This window comes from Paramormyrops kingsleyae, chromosome 1 (assembly GCF_048594095.1).
Source record: "Paramormyrops kingsleyae isolate MSU_618 chromosome 1, PKINGS_0.4, whole genome shotgun sequence".
NCBI classification, from domain to species: domain Eukaryota; kingdom Metazoa; phylum Chordata; class Actinopteri; order Osteoglossiformes; family Mormyridae; genus Paramormyrops; species Paramormyrops kingsleyae.
Window position 1 is genome coordinate 8524439 of NC_132797.1, and position 12882 is coordinate 8537320.

The 12882-nt window shown below is 48.6% G+C and overlaps 1 protein-coding gene across 8 annotated transcripts in view; it reads left to right on the top strand.

Annotated features, from left to right (window-relative positions):
- The window catches only part of LOC111842447 (cortactin-binding protein 2), a 31949-nt gene that overhangs the window by 15389 nt on the left and 3678 nt on the right, over positions 1-12882 (top strand). For 7 of the 8 annotated variants that reach the window (XM_023809072.2, XM_023809074.2, XM_023809075.2 and 4 more), the window contains 7 exons: positions 4977-5201; positions 5608-7012; positions 8632-8829; positions 10543-10642; positions 10829-10921; positions 11197-11316; positions 12262-12423. In XM_023809072.2, the coding sequence (XP_023664840.2) occupies positions 4977-5201; positions 5608-7012; positions 8632-8829; positions 10543-10642; position 10829 (1929 nt within the window). In that variant the 3' untranslated portion in view covers positions 10830-10921; positions 11197-11316; positions 12262-12423. Of the gene's footprint in view, positions 1-4976; positions 5202-5607; positions 7013-8631; positions 8830-10542; positions 10643-10828; positions 10922-11196; positions 11317-12261; positions 12424-12882 lie in introns of those variants that run through there. The other variant, XM_023809080.2, reaches the window with a different exon arrangement.

The following is a 12882-nucleotide window of genomic DNA, read 5'->3' on the forward strand; positions in this document are numbered from 1 at the left end:
GTGCATTTAAAAGAAGTATTAAAGTCGAAATGTGCATCTAGCACTATGTTTGCTCCTGTTATGCCGTTATACACCAGTTCATTGACATTAACAAACAACAGCGGATTCTGGCAGCTTATCATCTGCAGTAGGAATTTCAATCTGTATGCAGACGGATTGATAGTTTCCTTCTTTGGACAAGTGCTGCTTGTAGGACTGAAAACGTTGCTTCTCGGTCTCCGTTATCTGCCATGGATTTCAGCTGTGCAAAGGAATGTTAGGAACGGTTCCTTTTGATCTGTAACCAACACAGTCTGCCTGAAGATCTGCCTTTTTATTATTATTTCGTATTTGTTATTTTTTGAGTGGTTGTTTTGAGGTCCGTTCAGCTGCGGCTCCCCGAGGCGCTGAAAGTGCAGGGTGAATGGGCGTCGCAGTTCATCCGTTGAATACCTGATTGTTTTGGCCTGGAGTCAGCATTGTACGGGACACCTGCGCTCATCGTTACGGAAACACTAAACGTCCCTAATTTAATGGCCTCTGCAATGAAAATGAATAAGTAGGATCCAGTCTAAAATCACTCCATTGTATACCAGCTTAGAGCCGGAAGAGACTGGGGAGGCAGGTGGGCCCTTGGGCACCAAGGAGCCGCCTACCCCCAGGAGGAGGGAGGTTGTAGTAGTTGGGGATTCAGTTATCAGAGGTGTAGATAGCTATGTGTGCACCTGTGATAGAGGGTCCTGTATGGTGTCTTGTCTGCTTGGTGCCCAGGTGGGGGACCTTCCAAATTGTGTGGACAGGCTTTTGGCCCCAGCTGGGGTGGATCCAGTGGTCGTGGTGCATGTTGGCACCAACGACATAGGAAAGGGCAGGAGGGCTGTTCTGCAGGATAAATTTATAGAAGTCGCGGATAAGCTTAGAAGCAGAACGTCCACGGTGGTATTCTCTGGAATACTTCCCGTGCCACGTGCAAGTCAGGCAAAGTTAGCTGAGATAAGGGGATTAAATGCGTGGCTAAAATGGTGGTGTAGGAAAGAGGGGTTTAGGTTTATGGGGCACTGGAAGACCTTCTAGAACAGGTGGGACCTGTTTAAGCTGGACGGGTTGAATCTGAACCAGTGTATTGGGGAGGCGTATGTGTAGAGTAGTTGAGGAATGTTTAAACTAGGGACTGGGGGGGTCAGGGAGGTTAGTTATGAATTTAGGTGGCGAGAGACGGAAAGCCCCAATAAATATTAAAAGTGGGCACTGTAAAAGGCCTACCCTTTGCAGTCTGTATTTAAATGCTAGGAGTATTAGAAAGAAAATTCATGATTTAGAGGCTTTAATTTCTTCGGACACTTACGACATTATAGGAATAACTGAAACATGGATGAGTGACAATGATGGTGAAGAATATAATATGGATGGTTATACGTTGTTCCGTAGAGACCGGATAGGCAAGAAGGGAGGTGGTGTTGCAGTATACGTAAAAGAAAGCTTGCAGGCAAGGGAGCTCACTGATAAAAATAAAAGTACAGAAGCTGTATGGATAAAACTTGATGCTAAAGATTCAAATGGCCTAATTGTCAGGGTTTGTTACAGAGCACCTAATGTAGCTGTAGAGGAAAGCAGAATGTTATATGATGATATCAGGATTATGAGTAATAAAAATGATGTGGTGGTTATGGGTGATTTTAATTTACCTGGGATACAGTGGGACACAGTTTCTGGCTCTTCTGTAAATGAACTTGAGATGGTGGAATTAGTACAGGATTGTTTTTTTACTCAGTTTGTTAATACTCCTACCAGGGGAGATGCCATTCTTGATCTTGTTTTCTCTAATAACCAGGATAGGATTGGAAAATTAGAGGTTTTAGAACCATTGGATGGTAGTCATCATAACATGGGTATATTCGAGGTTAATTTTAGTGTCCGAAGAGCAAAGACCAAAACAAAAGTATACAATGTTAGGAAGGCTAACTTTAATGGTATGAGACTTAAACTAGAAACTGTAAACCGGATGGAGTTAAAGAGCAAAACGGTTGAAGAGGCATAGGAATTTTTTAAAAGCACATTGTTGCAAGTACAAGAGGACTTCATACCTGTTTCCAGCAAAACTAAATCTAGGAAACTGCAGCCAAGGTGGTTTACTAAGGAAATTAAGAATAAAGTCAGGAGGAAAAGGGCTCCGTTCCACAAATGGAAAATAACTAATGATTTCAAAACTAAGTTGGAGTCTCCAGGTTGAGTTAAAAAAACAGCATTAGACTCTCTAAGAGGCATGTAGAAAGAGAAATTGCATTGGAGGCTAAGGATGACAATAAAAGTTTCTTCCAATATTTTAACTCCAAAAGAGCTCTAAAAGCTGAAATCACTAATTTGCAGGATAGTAAGGGCCTTATAATTGAAAATAAAATTGATATAGCAAATGAGTTTAATGATTATTTTACACGGGTGTTCACAGTAGAGAACATGAGTAACTTTGAGTACTAAACCACCATTTAGTACTAATACAGCGTCGTCTTTGACCAATATATGTATAACTGAGGCTGATGTGGTACTAAGCCTAGCTAAGCTCAAAATAAATAAATCGCAGGGCCCTGATGGCATCTTAGCTATAGTTTTAAAAGAGATGCGGGATATTATTAGCCAACCTTTAACTTTAATATTCCAGAAATCCTTATCTGCTGATGTGGTACCTTCTGATTGGAAGTATGCTAATATAACACCCATATTCAAAGAAGGGGATAGAAGTAATCCAGCAAACTATAGGCCAATCAGTTTAACTAGCATTATTGGGAAAATAATGGAAGCTATAATCTGGATGCACCTGGATGCAAATAACATTCTGAGGGATAGCCAACATGGATTTACGAGAGGTAGATCCTGTTTAATGAATTTACTTGAGTTCTTTGAGGAAGCTACAAGAGAAATCGATCACAAAAAGGCCTACGATGTGATCTACTTAGATTTCCAGAAGGCCTTTGATGTTGTCCCCTACAAACGGCTCTTGCTTAAGCTCAAAGCTGCAGGGATTTTAGGAACTGTGGCAGCTTGGATCAAAAACTGGCTAACTGACAGGAAGCAGCGAGTAGTTATAAGAGGCACAATGTCACAGTGGGCCTGCGTTCATAGTGGGGTACCGCAGAGTTCAATTTTAGGACCACTATTGTTCCTAATTTACATTAATGATATTGACACCAATACATACAGTAAACTGGTTAAAATTGCAGACGACACCAAGGTGGGTGGTGTAGCAGATACTGATCTAGCAGCAGAGAGGCTACAATGGAATCTGGATTTAATTAGCGACTGGGCTGATACCTGGCAGATGAAATTTAACGTAGATAAATGTAAGGTAATCCATGCAAGGAGCAGAAGTATAAAGTACAGATATTTTATGGGTTCCATTGAAATAAAGGTAGCTGATTACGAGAAAGATCTCGGTGTGTATGTTGATGCTTCCATGTCCCACTCTCACCAGTGTGGGGAAGCAATAAAAAAAGGCCAATAGGATGTTGAGTTACATCTCTAGGTGTGTGGAGTTTAAGTCAAGGGAAGTGATGCTACGATTATATAATTCCTTGGTAAGACGCCACCTAGAATATTGTGTGCAGGTTTTGTCACCATACCTTAAGAAGGACATTGCTGCCTTGGAAAGGGTGCAGCGTAGGGCTACGAGAATGATTCCTGGTCTTAGAGGAATGTCTTATGAGGAGAGGTTAGCTGAGCTGAATCTGTTTAGCCTTGAGCAAAGGAGACTAAGGGGGGACATGATCCAGGTATATAAGATTCTAATGGGTCTGGATGCTGTTCAGCCAAATGGCTACTTCAATATTAGTTTAAGTACTAGAAATCGTGGCCATAAGTGGAAATTAGCGGGAGAACATTTTAAAATGAATTTGAGGAAGCACTTCTTTACACAGCGTGTAGTTAGAGTGTGGAATAGTCTTCCTGCTAGTGTAGCGGAAGCTAAAACCCTGGGTTTCTTTAAATCAGAGCTAGATAAGATTTTACCAACTCTGAGCTATTAGTTAAGCTCTCCCCAAATGAGCTTGATGGGCCGAATGGCCTCCTCTCGTTTGTAAATTTCTTATGTTCTTCTTATGTTCTTATAGGAGACTTGTATAATAATTGTGGCACTTTGTAGGTTGCTCAGGGTATGTAATATTTAAAGCTTCCCGCCAATCTGAACCATTCTGCCCTGTCAAATATGGTCTCTTTCACTTTCTGCCACTGTGTATTGAGATTGAACGACATTGGCTGGGGATTAAACGGCGATGCACCCTGCATAAACACGTAACTGGCCATTCTGCGTGTAACCTGAGACAGCAGCTGGCTTGTAAAATCATGATAGTACCTCAGTGAAGCCCGGATTCCTAAGGCAGAAAATTCATCATGTTACAGGCCACATTCAGAGCAATGGCCAGTGCCTTTCCTGGGACTCGCTGAAGCCACCAGCGTATAGCGTGTGTAACATGTGTGGCAGGGTCCAGCTGTAGCGTGTAGCATGTATGGACTGTGAGGCAGGATCCAGATGTCATGTGTATTGTGTGGAATGTGAGGCAGGATCCAGATGTCATGTGTATTGTGTGGAATGTGAGGCAGGATCCAGATGTCATGTGTATTGTGTGGAATGTGAGGCAGGATCCAGATGTCATGTGTATTGTGTGGAATGTGAGGCAGGATCCAGATGTCATGTGTATTGTGTGGAATGTGAGGCAGGATCCAGATGTCATGTGTATTGTGTGGAATGTGAGGCAGGATCCAGATGTCATGTGTATTGTGTGGAATGTGAGGCAGGATCCAGATGTCATGTGTATTGTGTGGAATGTGAGGCAGGATCCAGATGTCATGTGTATTGTGTGGAATGTGAGGCAGGATCCAGATGTCATGTGTATTGTGTGGAATGTGAGGCAGGATCCAGATGTCATGTGTATTGTGTGGAATGTGAGGCAGGATCCAGATGTCATCTGTAATGTCTTTAAACCCACATGGCCTCCTCCTCCCCCCAGGCTCGCAGGAAGGAGGTGTTCATCCAGGAGCGCTATGGCCACTTCAACCTGAGCGACCCCTTCCTGGCACTGCAGCGCGACTTCGAGGCCGGCGCTGGGGATAAGGAGAGGCGCTCCCTGTGCAGCAGCCCCCTGTCCGTGCTGGAGGCGGTCATGGCGCACTGCCGCAAAATGCAGGAGAGGATGTCGGTGCAGCTGGAGGCCGCCGAGGGCAGGCAGAAGAAGGTCGGCCTCGTTGTCCGCATGTTCATGCTGAAGGCAGTGTTCCTCAGCCTGGTCCTCCTTTTTGGGGGCCGGGAGTGTCCGGGGAGGTCTCCGAGGACTGGTTTGAGAAACACTGATCTAAGAGTATCATCAAAGACTCAATCTTTGCTCTTTCTTGAAATTTATTCTGTGCTTCCTCCAAGGTTTGTGAAGAAAATCCAAGAGCTGTTGCTGAATTTTACAGACAGCTGATAGGTTTACTGTGATTCCCGTGTGACTCAGCCCTGATCGAGAAGCGGGATTCAGAGCGTGTTTTGCGCGCGGAGACGGCGTCTTTCATCTGAGCTCCTTGCGTGATGAAACTGACTCGCGCACGCACGCATTTCTGGGTCTGCTTCTCCTCTGACACTGTATGTCTGACCCACAGCTGGAGCAGGAGAAGCTGCAGCTGCAGTCGCTGGAGGTGGAGCACCGGAAGCTGTCTGCGCAGTTGAAGGACGAGCGTGAGAAGAACAAGCACGTGGTGATGATGCTGGTGCGAGAGTGTAAGCAGCTGGCATCCCGTGTGGCTGAGGAGAGCCAGCGCTTCGACGAGCTGTCCGCCCGGCTCGAGGAGGAGGGCCGCGTCTCCAGCCGCCTGCAGGAGGAGCTCACCGTCGAACGCCACAAGGGGCAGCAGATGGAGGCCGAGATGGAGAAGCAGCTGTCGGAGATGGACACGGACCGCGAGCAGCTGCGAGCTCGGCTGGGTCGCGAAGAAGCCCGCTCCGCCGACCTGAGGGCCCAGAGCGACTGTCTGCGCCAGAAGGTGGAGCAGCTGCAGGTTGATCAGGATGTGGGCAGGGCACCCCCTGCTGGTCAGGCCGCCCAGCCCAAAGCCACCGTCTCTGTCGCCGTGGCGACGGACCCGCTGAGCTGCCGTCCAGCATCCTGCCAGACGGACCCGTCTCTCGTGGAGGACGGTCCCAGGAAGGCCCCTCTCACTGTCCCTGTCAAGCCCTCCGTCACTGGCTATGCCGGCATGAGCCTGCCCAAATCCCAGAATCCCCCAAGGGCCATGACTCATGGAAACTCCATCGGTGGCATGCAGACTGAGAACGGGCTGTCCTCCTCACCTGGCGCCGGCTCTGCCCTGCCTGCCGGGGCAAGCCCCCGAGTCCAGGCCGCTCGCTATAAGTTCCAGTCCGTCCCCACGGAGCAGGACCAGAACGGCAACGCCACCCCGAGCCCCCCGTCCCGGGACGAGTCTCCGACCAGCCGAGACAACCTAGCAGCCAAGCAGCAAGCCCGTCACACGGTCACACAAGTCCTGTCCCGTTTCACAAGCCCGCCCGCCGGCGGCCCCCTGCGGCCCGGCCTGCCACACTCCACCTCCGAGGGGGGGCCTTTCCCAGGTCGGCTGAGCCACCCCCAGATGAGCATCAAGTCCCCTACGGTGGGCAGGATAGACCGCGGGAATCCGCCGCCAATACCACCCAAAAAGCCCGGCCTCTCGCAGACCCCATCCCCCCCCCACCCCCCTATCAAGGTAGTTGGGGAGGGCAGCAGGTCCCCAGCCACTAGCCTGGGGGCAACTTCCAAACCTGCCACGCCCCAGCTGCCACCCAAGCCCGCCATCGCTTTGGGGGGCACGGGGGCCGGCTGCCCCGTCCCAGCCCTGACGGCATCTCAGGTGGGTGCCTGCCCCCCCCAGCCACCGGGGCCGCACCAGGGAGCATGCTCAGAGTGTCCCCCTGTTGCCATTGCAGCTGTCAGTAGCTCCTCCATAAATCCTGTTATCGCGTCATGCTGTAGACCCCGTGCCACAGAGCTCCCCCTGGCAGCAGCCTCAGGTAGTACACCGTCTGTCTGTCTCTCTCCCAGGTCTCTCCTTGTGCATTAGATAGTTGCAGACATCTGATTAAAATACGAACAATTTCATACTTTTAGGGTAAAATTACACGCAGAAGCTGAAGGATTTGTTAATATTACCGTAAAATGCTTCTCTCTTTACAACCACTTAACCTTTGTAGTCTCCCACTTGCCAGCTTGCTTAGTTAGTTAAGCAATACCAGGATTGAATTGATTTTGCTGATAGACTTTGATGTTGCTTAAACAGACTTTAAATATGGCTTCAACCAGCTATTGCCTGTGTTGTGAGCTCTGCTGGGCTTCCCGTTCCGTCGGTGACCAGCTACACTCTGAAGCTGATGCCAGAAGCTCCTCCCTCTCCTCTCCTCCCTCTCCTCTCCTCTCCTCTCCTCCCTCTCCTCTCCTCTCCGCTCCTCTCATCTCATCTCCTCTCCTCCCTCTCCTCCCCTCCCTCTCCTCCCTCTCCTCTCCTCTCCTCTACTCCCTTTCCTCTCCTCTACTCCCTTTCCTCTCCTCTCCTCCCTCTCCTCCCCTCCCTCTCCTCCCTCTCCTCTCCTCTCCTCTCCTCTCCCCTATCCCCTCTTTGCTCTGTGGCCGTCTTCTCAGAATGCCCTGCTCTGCCAATCCACCCGCACCTCCCCGGCTTCTCCCCAGTCTCCGCTTGGCATGTGTGATTAGCTACCTTGGGGGCATTAGAACATGTCCGTTCTCCTCCTCGAGAAGCGGATGTCTTTCGAGTGCTCCCGCCGTGCGTGCTTCCTTGCTGTCTGAAGTATCTCATTCTGAACATCACAGCATTTACCTGAACGAATTTCTCCTGAGCTGGTTTCGACCTTCTGATTTGCTGCACTAATGGAATATAATGTTAGTTAATAAATTTCACAAAACATTTCACACATGCCTCACTTTTGCCTGCGAATGTGGTGTTTTTTGTCAGTTCCATTTTGCAATTGTGCACACCTGTTTAAATGTTACAGCCATGCTGTTTACTTAAATTGGAGTCTTGTTTTTTTCCAGGAGCCTAATGCACTTTATAATTAGGCAGTGCTGGATGCACAGAAGATATCAGGGGAATTTCGCTGTTTCTTAATCAAATTCCTTGCTGACCTGCAGTTTGATAAGTTGAGGACAGTTAGTCAGTGTTAGAAAGGATATCAGAATATTTTGGACTTTGTGGCCCCCAGGGCTGGCTGCGGATGCTGTCATTGTAGCCAGCAGCATCACTGATGGCCTTCGAGGACAGAAACACACACATTCTCTTGTCTAGTCTTATACTTAATGTGTCCTGAAAGCCCTTATGAGGTAAAACCCTGGAGCTGAATCCCCTGTCTTCTAGAAGCTCCAGATAACAATGCCTTTCACTTTCCCACTAGGTTGAGCTTGATTGATTGGCATTGAGGAATCTGGTGTGTCCGCCCTCTGCTGTCAGTGGCTTTGGGTGGGTCACCATAGCAACGAGTGATATTTACGCTCAGGACAGCATGATCACAGACTTGGCCGCACCGGCGTCTGCAGAGAGAGGTGTATCAGGAGGCTGTGGTTGGGGGTTTGCCTGCCGGTGACGCGGTCCCACCGTAAATGTTGTCACTTTGACTCCCAGGCTGGTGTCCCGCCGTAGTTCCCCCACCCAGCCCCGGTGGCCCCGTCCCCCTGGCTGACGGGCGCGACCTCCTCCTCCAAGCTGCTACCCAGGGAACCGTCACTTTACTGTCTATGCTGCTTAACCAAGACCCAATGGTTATCAGTCCCACCAATGAAACCTCTGCCTTGTATTCTGCTGCTCAAAACAGACACACAGGTAAGGTCCGACAATCACGGCCTTCGTATGCTACTCCTTGTGACTTTGTCTCTTACTACACCGCTGTTTCTCCTATTGTCCTCCGTGCATCTGTCCCCTCCCCTGCAACTGTGCCATAAGAATTTCACTGTGTTCCTCGGAACGCGTGGTAATGAAAAACTGAAATTACAGGAAGTGTAATGTGGCTATGAAGGTTTTTCTCACTTTCGGTACTTGTATGGCAAAGAGACAAAACCTCAGCGTTGTGAGTTTCTACTCCTCGTCCTTGAGAAAAAGATCTAGAGGTGGCTGCTGGTCTGTGTGATGGACTTTGGCTTTGTCCCTGATTATACTTTACACCTTCCTTTTAGCAAGCAAGCTAAAGGGGGGGGGGGGATTGTTGGTTCCTCTTCTTCGTTGCCATCTGGATTTCCTTCTTTCATTTCTTTGTCTTCCCTTTTCCCTTGTTCTGTATTATTCTGTCTTAATGATGTTGCAATGTATTACAACACACCCATGTAAAGCACCTTGGGGAGGCTGTGTCATAAAAGGCGTTATATAAAAATGAATTGAATTGAATTGAATTGATTACAGCACAGCTCTGTCCAGAGTTCATTGTTTGAGAAATGAGTGAGTATGCAATTTGTACATTCACTTAGATATCAGAGATATTAAACATCAGCTTCTCTGGGACTTTAAGTGCCAGCATAGTACCAGAGAAAGACCTGGTGTGTCGCTGCATCAAACGCCGCAGCAAACGGCGGAGGTGCAATCCTCGAATTATCTGCTTCCGCTGGTGGTGATTAATTTCGCCTCTTGCAGCAAACGCGCGTGGATCAAACAGCCACCTGCGTCTCGGTGCTGTCTGTGTGCCGAGTGGCCATCTGTCCCGGCTGATGTTCCAAAGGACGAGGACTGTAAAGCCGTACAATACCACTGTCTTATCGGATGCTAATTTCCGCTCTGATTTCTGACTTCTGTTTGATATGTGCTGCAACCTCTTGAACTGTGACATATGTGACAGGGAGTGTAGTAACTAATCCTGGTTTTCTTTTTTGATTAAAGTAAGTTTAATTAGGACAGTGTTTATTAACTTGGTCCTCGGGGAACTGCAGACGGTCCGTGTTTTTGCTCCATCCTACATTCTGAGAAAAAAGGGTAAAAATGTGTACCTTTGTTTGTCATTGGGGCTGTACCCCCTAGGTTCAGGCAATTGCACTCTTAGCTGTAGGTAATTGTACCTTTTAAGGTACAGAAATGGACTCTGAGGAACCATTATGTACCATTAGTGGGTTAGTGCTGTGTCTGTGATCAGTAGGTTGCTGGTTCAAATCCCAGAGCCAGCTGGATGATTTTGCGATTGGCCCATCCTCCAGGTGCTCCAGGGAGTGTCTCTCAAAATGTCAGTTTATTTCTGTATAGCTTACTTTCATAACATTACGTTGTCTGAAAGCGCTTTACATTATCCCTGCCCAAAGCCCCCAGTGAGTAAGGCAGATGGGACAGTGGCAAGGAAAAACTCCCTAGTAGGAAGAAATCTTGGGAGGAACCAGACGCAAAGGGGGAGCGCATCCTCCAGGGGCCGGCAGAGGAAATCCAAAATAATAGTCGTCATTCATGAAGTAGAATTTTGAATAATCCAGATATAGATGTGTAACGTCCAGTGGAATTATTTCGCTTCAGATAAAAGTGCCTGCTTTTAAATGAAATGTAAAATATTCTCCGCTCCCCCAGACTGTGTGAAGCTGCTGCTGGCTTCAGGGGCAACTTCCCAAGGCCCTGATAGACGTGGATTTACCCCTTTGCTCATCCCTGTCTCCCACGGCCACTTTTGGTAGGTATCTCCGTTAGCATAGCGGAAAAACAAAGCCGTAAATCTGCATCCTGGAGCCCATGGTGCAATACACCGACTGTAAATACAAGTGTAAATGGTCTGAAGAACTTAGCATTATAGTTGTGCTGTGTGGCTGTGGTATTTAACTGACGTTTTTCTGTGAACTGCACCTCCACCGGGGGGCAGACTTCGCTGTTCCTGGCATGTGGTTCCTGGAGCCCAAAGTGTGTAAAGCGGCCCTGCTGGATGCCGGGGGCTCTCCGCACGCCTGTTACTGCTGTGAGTCCTCGTTCCGCACTTCTGTTGCGTTTAAACGCTGCATGTTGCAGATTCCGGGTCATATTTTCCATAGAGGTTTCCATAGCAACAAGAAGGCTCCATCTCACATGTAGGGTAACCATTTTCATTTTTAGCCATTGTTACTGTGAGTATGATTTTTTTTAGCAATTTAGTTTTATATATTTTAGTATTTTTTCAACATTCAGAATAGCATTGATTCAGTTGGCGATAAGGATGTCTGTGATTAAACAGGTGCTGCAATGCTTCCCTCACAGGTCGGTTGAACACACCTGCATGTGGTCAGCTGTCACACTGCTGGGTCACGCTAACCTAGAACCGGACCCGATATCCTCTTCAGCCACGCCACTCGCATCACTGCATCCAAGGGCTTAGAGGTTTGTCTTGGCTGTCATCCTTGCTTCGAGTGGAGGGATTAGACCACATGTTGTGAATGAGCACGGTCCCACATTCCACCAGGAAGGGCCGCTGTTCGCACCCCAGTTCTGCATCGCCGCGGTGATTAAGGCTCTTACAATGTAAGCATTGTAAAGTGGCGTTGATATCGTCTGAAGCATACAGCCACCTTCATTATATCTCTGTGAATGGAAACTGACATTACAGATCATCCATCCATTTTCCAAACCACTTATCCTTCAGGGTTGTGGGGGGGTTCAGAGCCTATCCCAGAAGCTACAGGCACGATGCAGGGAACAACCCAGGATGGGGGGCCAGCGCATCACAGGGTACACACACTCACACGTGCACACCTATGGGCAATTTAATAACTCCAATTAGTCTCAGCATGTCTTTGGACTGTGGGGGGAAACTGGAGTACCCAGAGGAAACCCCACGACGACATGGGGAGAGAATGCAAACTCCATACACAGGGAACCCAGGTGGAGACTCGAACCCTGGTCCCAGAGGTGTGAGGTAACAGTGCACCACCATGCTGCCCTGTACTTTAATACATGTAAGTGCAAAATTCAAATATAGTACAACTTTTTATTTAGATTGGCTAAATTATTTTGTGGTTCACCAAAATTCAGGTTTAGTCCATGTAAGTACAATCTGACCAGGGTGAGCAGTTCTTTTGACCCCAATAATTTTACAATTTATTGAACTGCAAGGTCCTTATGTCAGCGAAGTGCACTGCCCTTACATACCCAGTGTCTGATGTCTGTCTAACACCCCCCGGGTTCGTTATGAGATGCCACCATCATCATCCTGTCGTCTTCTCTCTGAGTGGCACCTGCAACCATGCCTCCAGTTGCAGGGTCACTTGCACATTCAGTGAGTGGGTGGTTAATGGACCCCAACGCTGTTAATTTTCTGATTCACAGCACCCTCTGGTGTTCGGGCTCAGATCCACACGGACTCTGCCGAGCGGCTCTGGACGATCGATGGAGAGAACGGCGCCCCTCGTCGGCGCCGCGACGGACCACCTGCATCTGTTCTGGATCCTGACCAAAACCCCGAGCTGGCACTTCCATCTGAATAATAAGGTTAGCCCCTCTTCTGCCCCCCCCCCCCCCATAACCTTAAAAAACCCTGGAATTCCCCGGGGTAGCACAGAGCTGTTGATGTGTGAAGGTGGAACCGGTGTGATGGTGGCAGGGAGAGGTGTGCCCCCCCACCCCCGCTGCTCTGTCTCAGGGCAAGGACAGCGAGGGCAGCCAGGGGATGGAAGCCGGAGAAACAACTGCGGGGGGGGGGGTGATGTTTTATGCATAAGGGGAGGGTGGTTGGTATAATTAAAGAGGAACACGCCAGCAATCCTCTCTCTCCTGCTTCCTCGCTCCTCTCCTCTTCTGATTCACCCACCAGCATTAAATGCCCGGATATGGGGGGGGGGGGGGGTGGGGACGCTGTCAGCTTCTTCTGTACCTTCAAGGTGATGCCGTCTGCTTCCCAGATCAGGAGCTCTCGCAGCCGTCGTGCCAGCTGCTCAGAAAGTGTCAGGA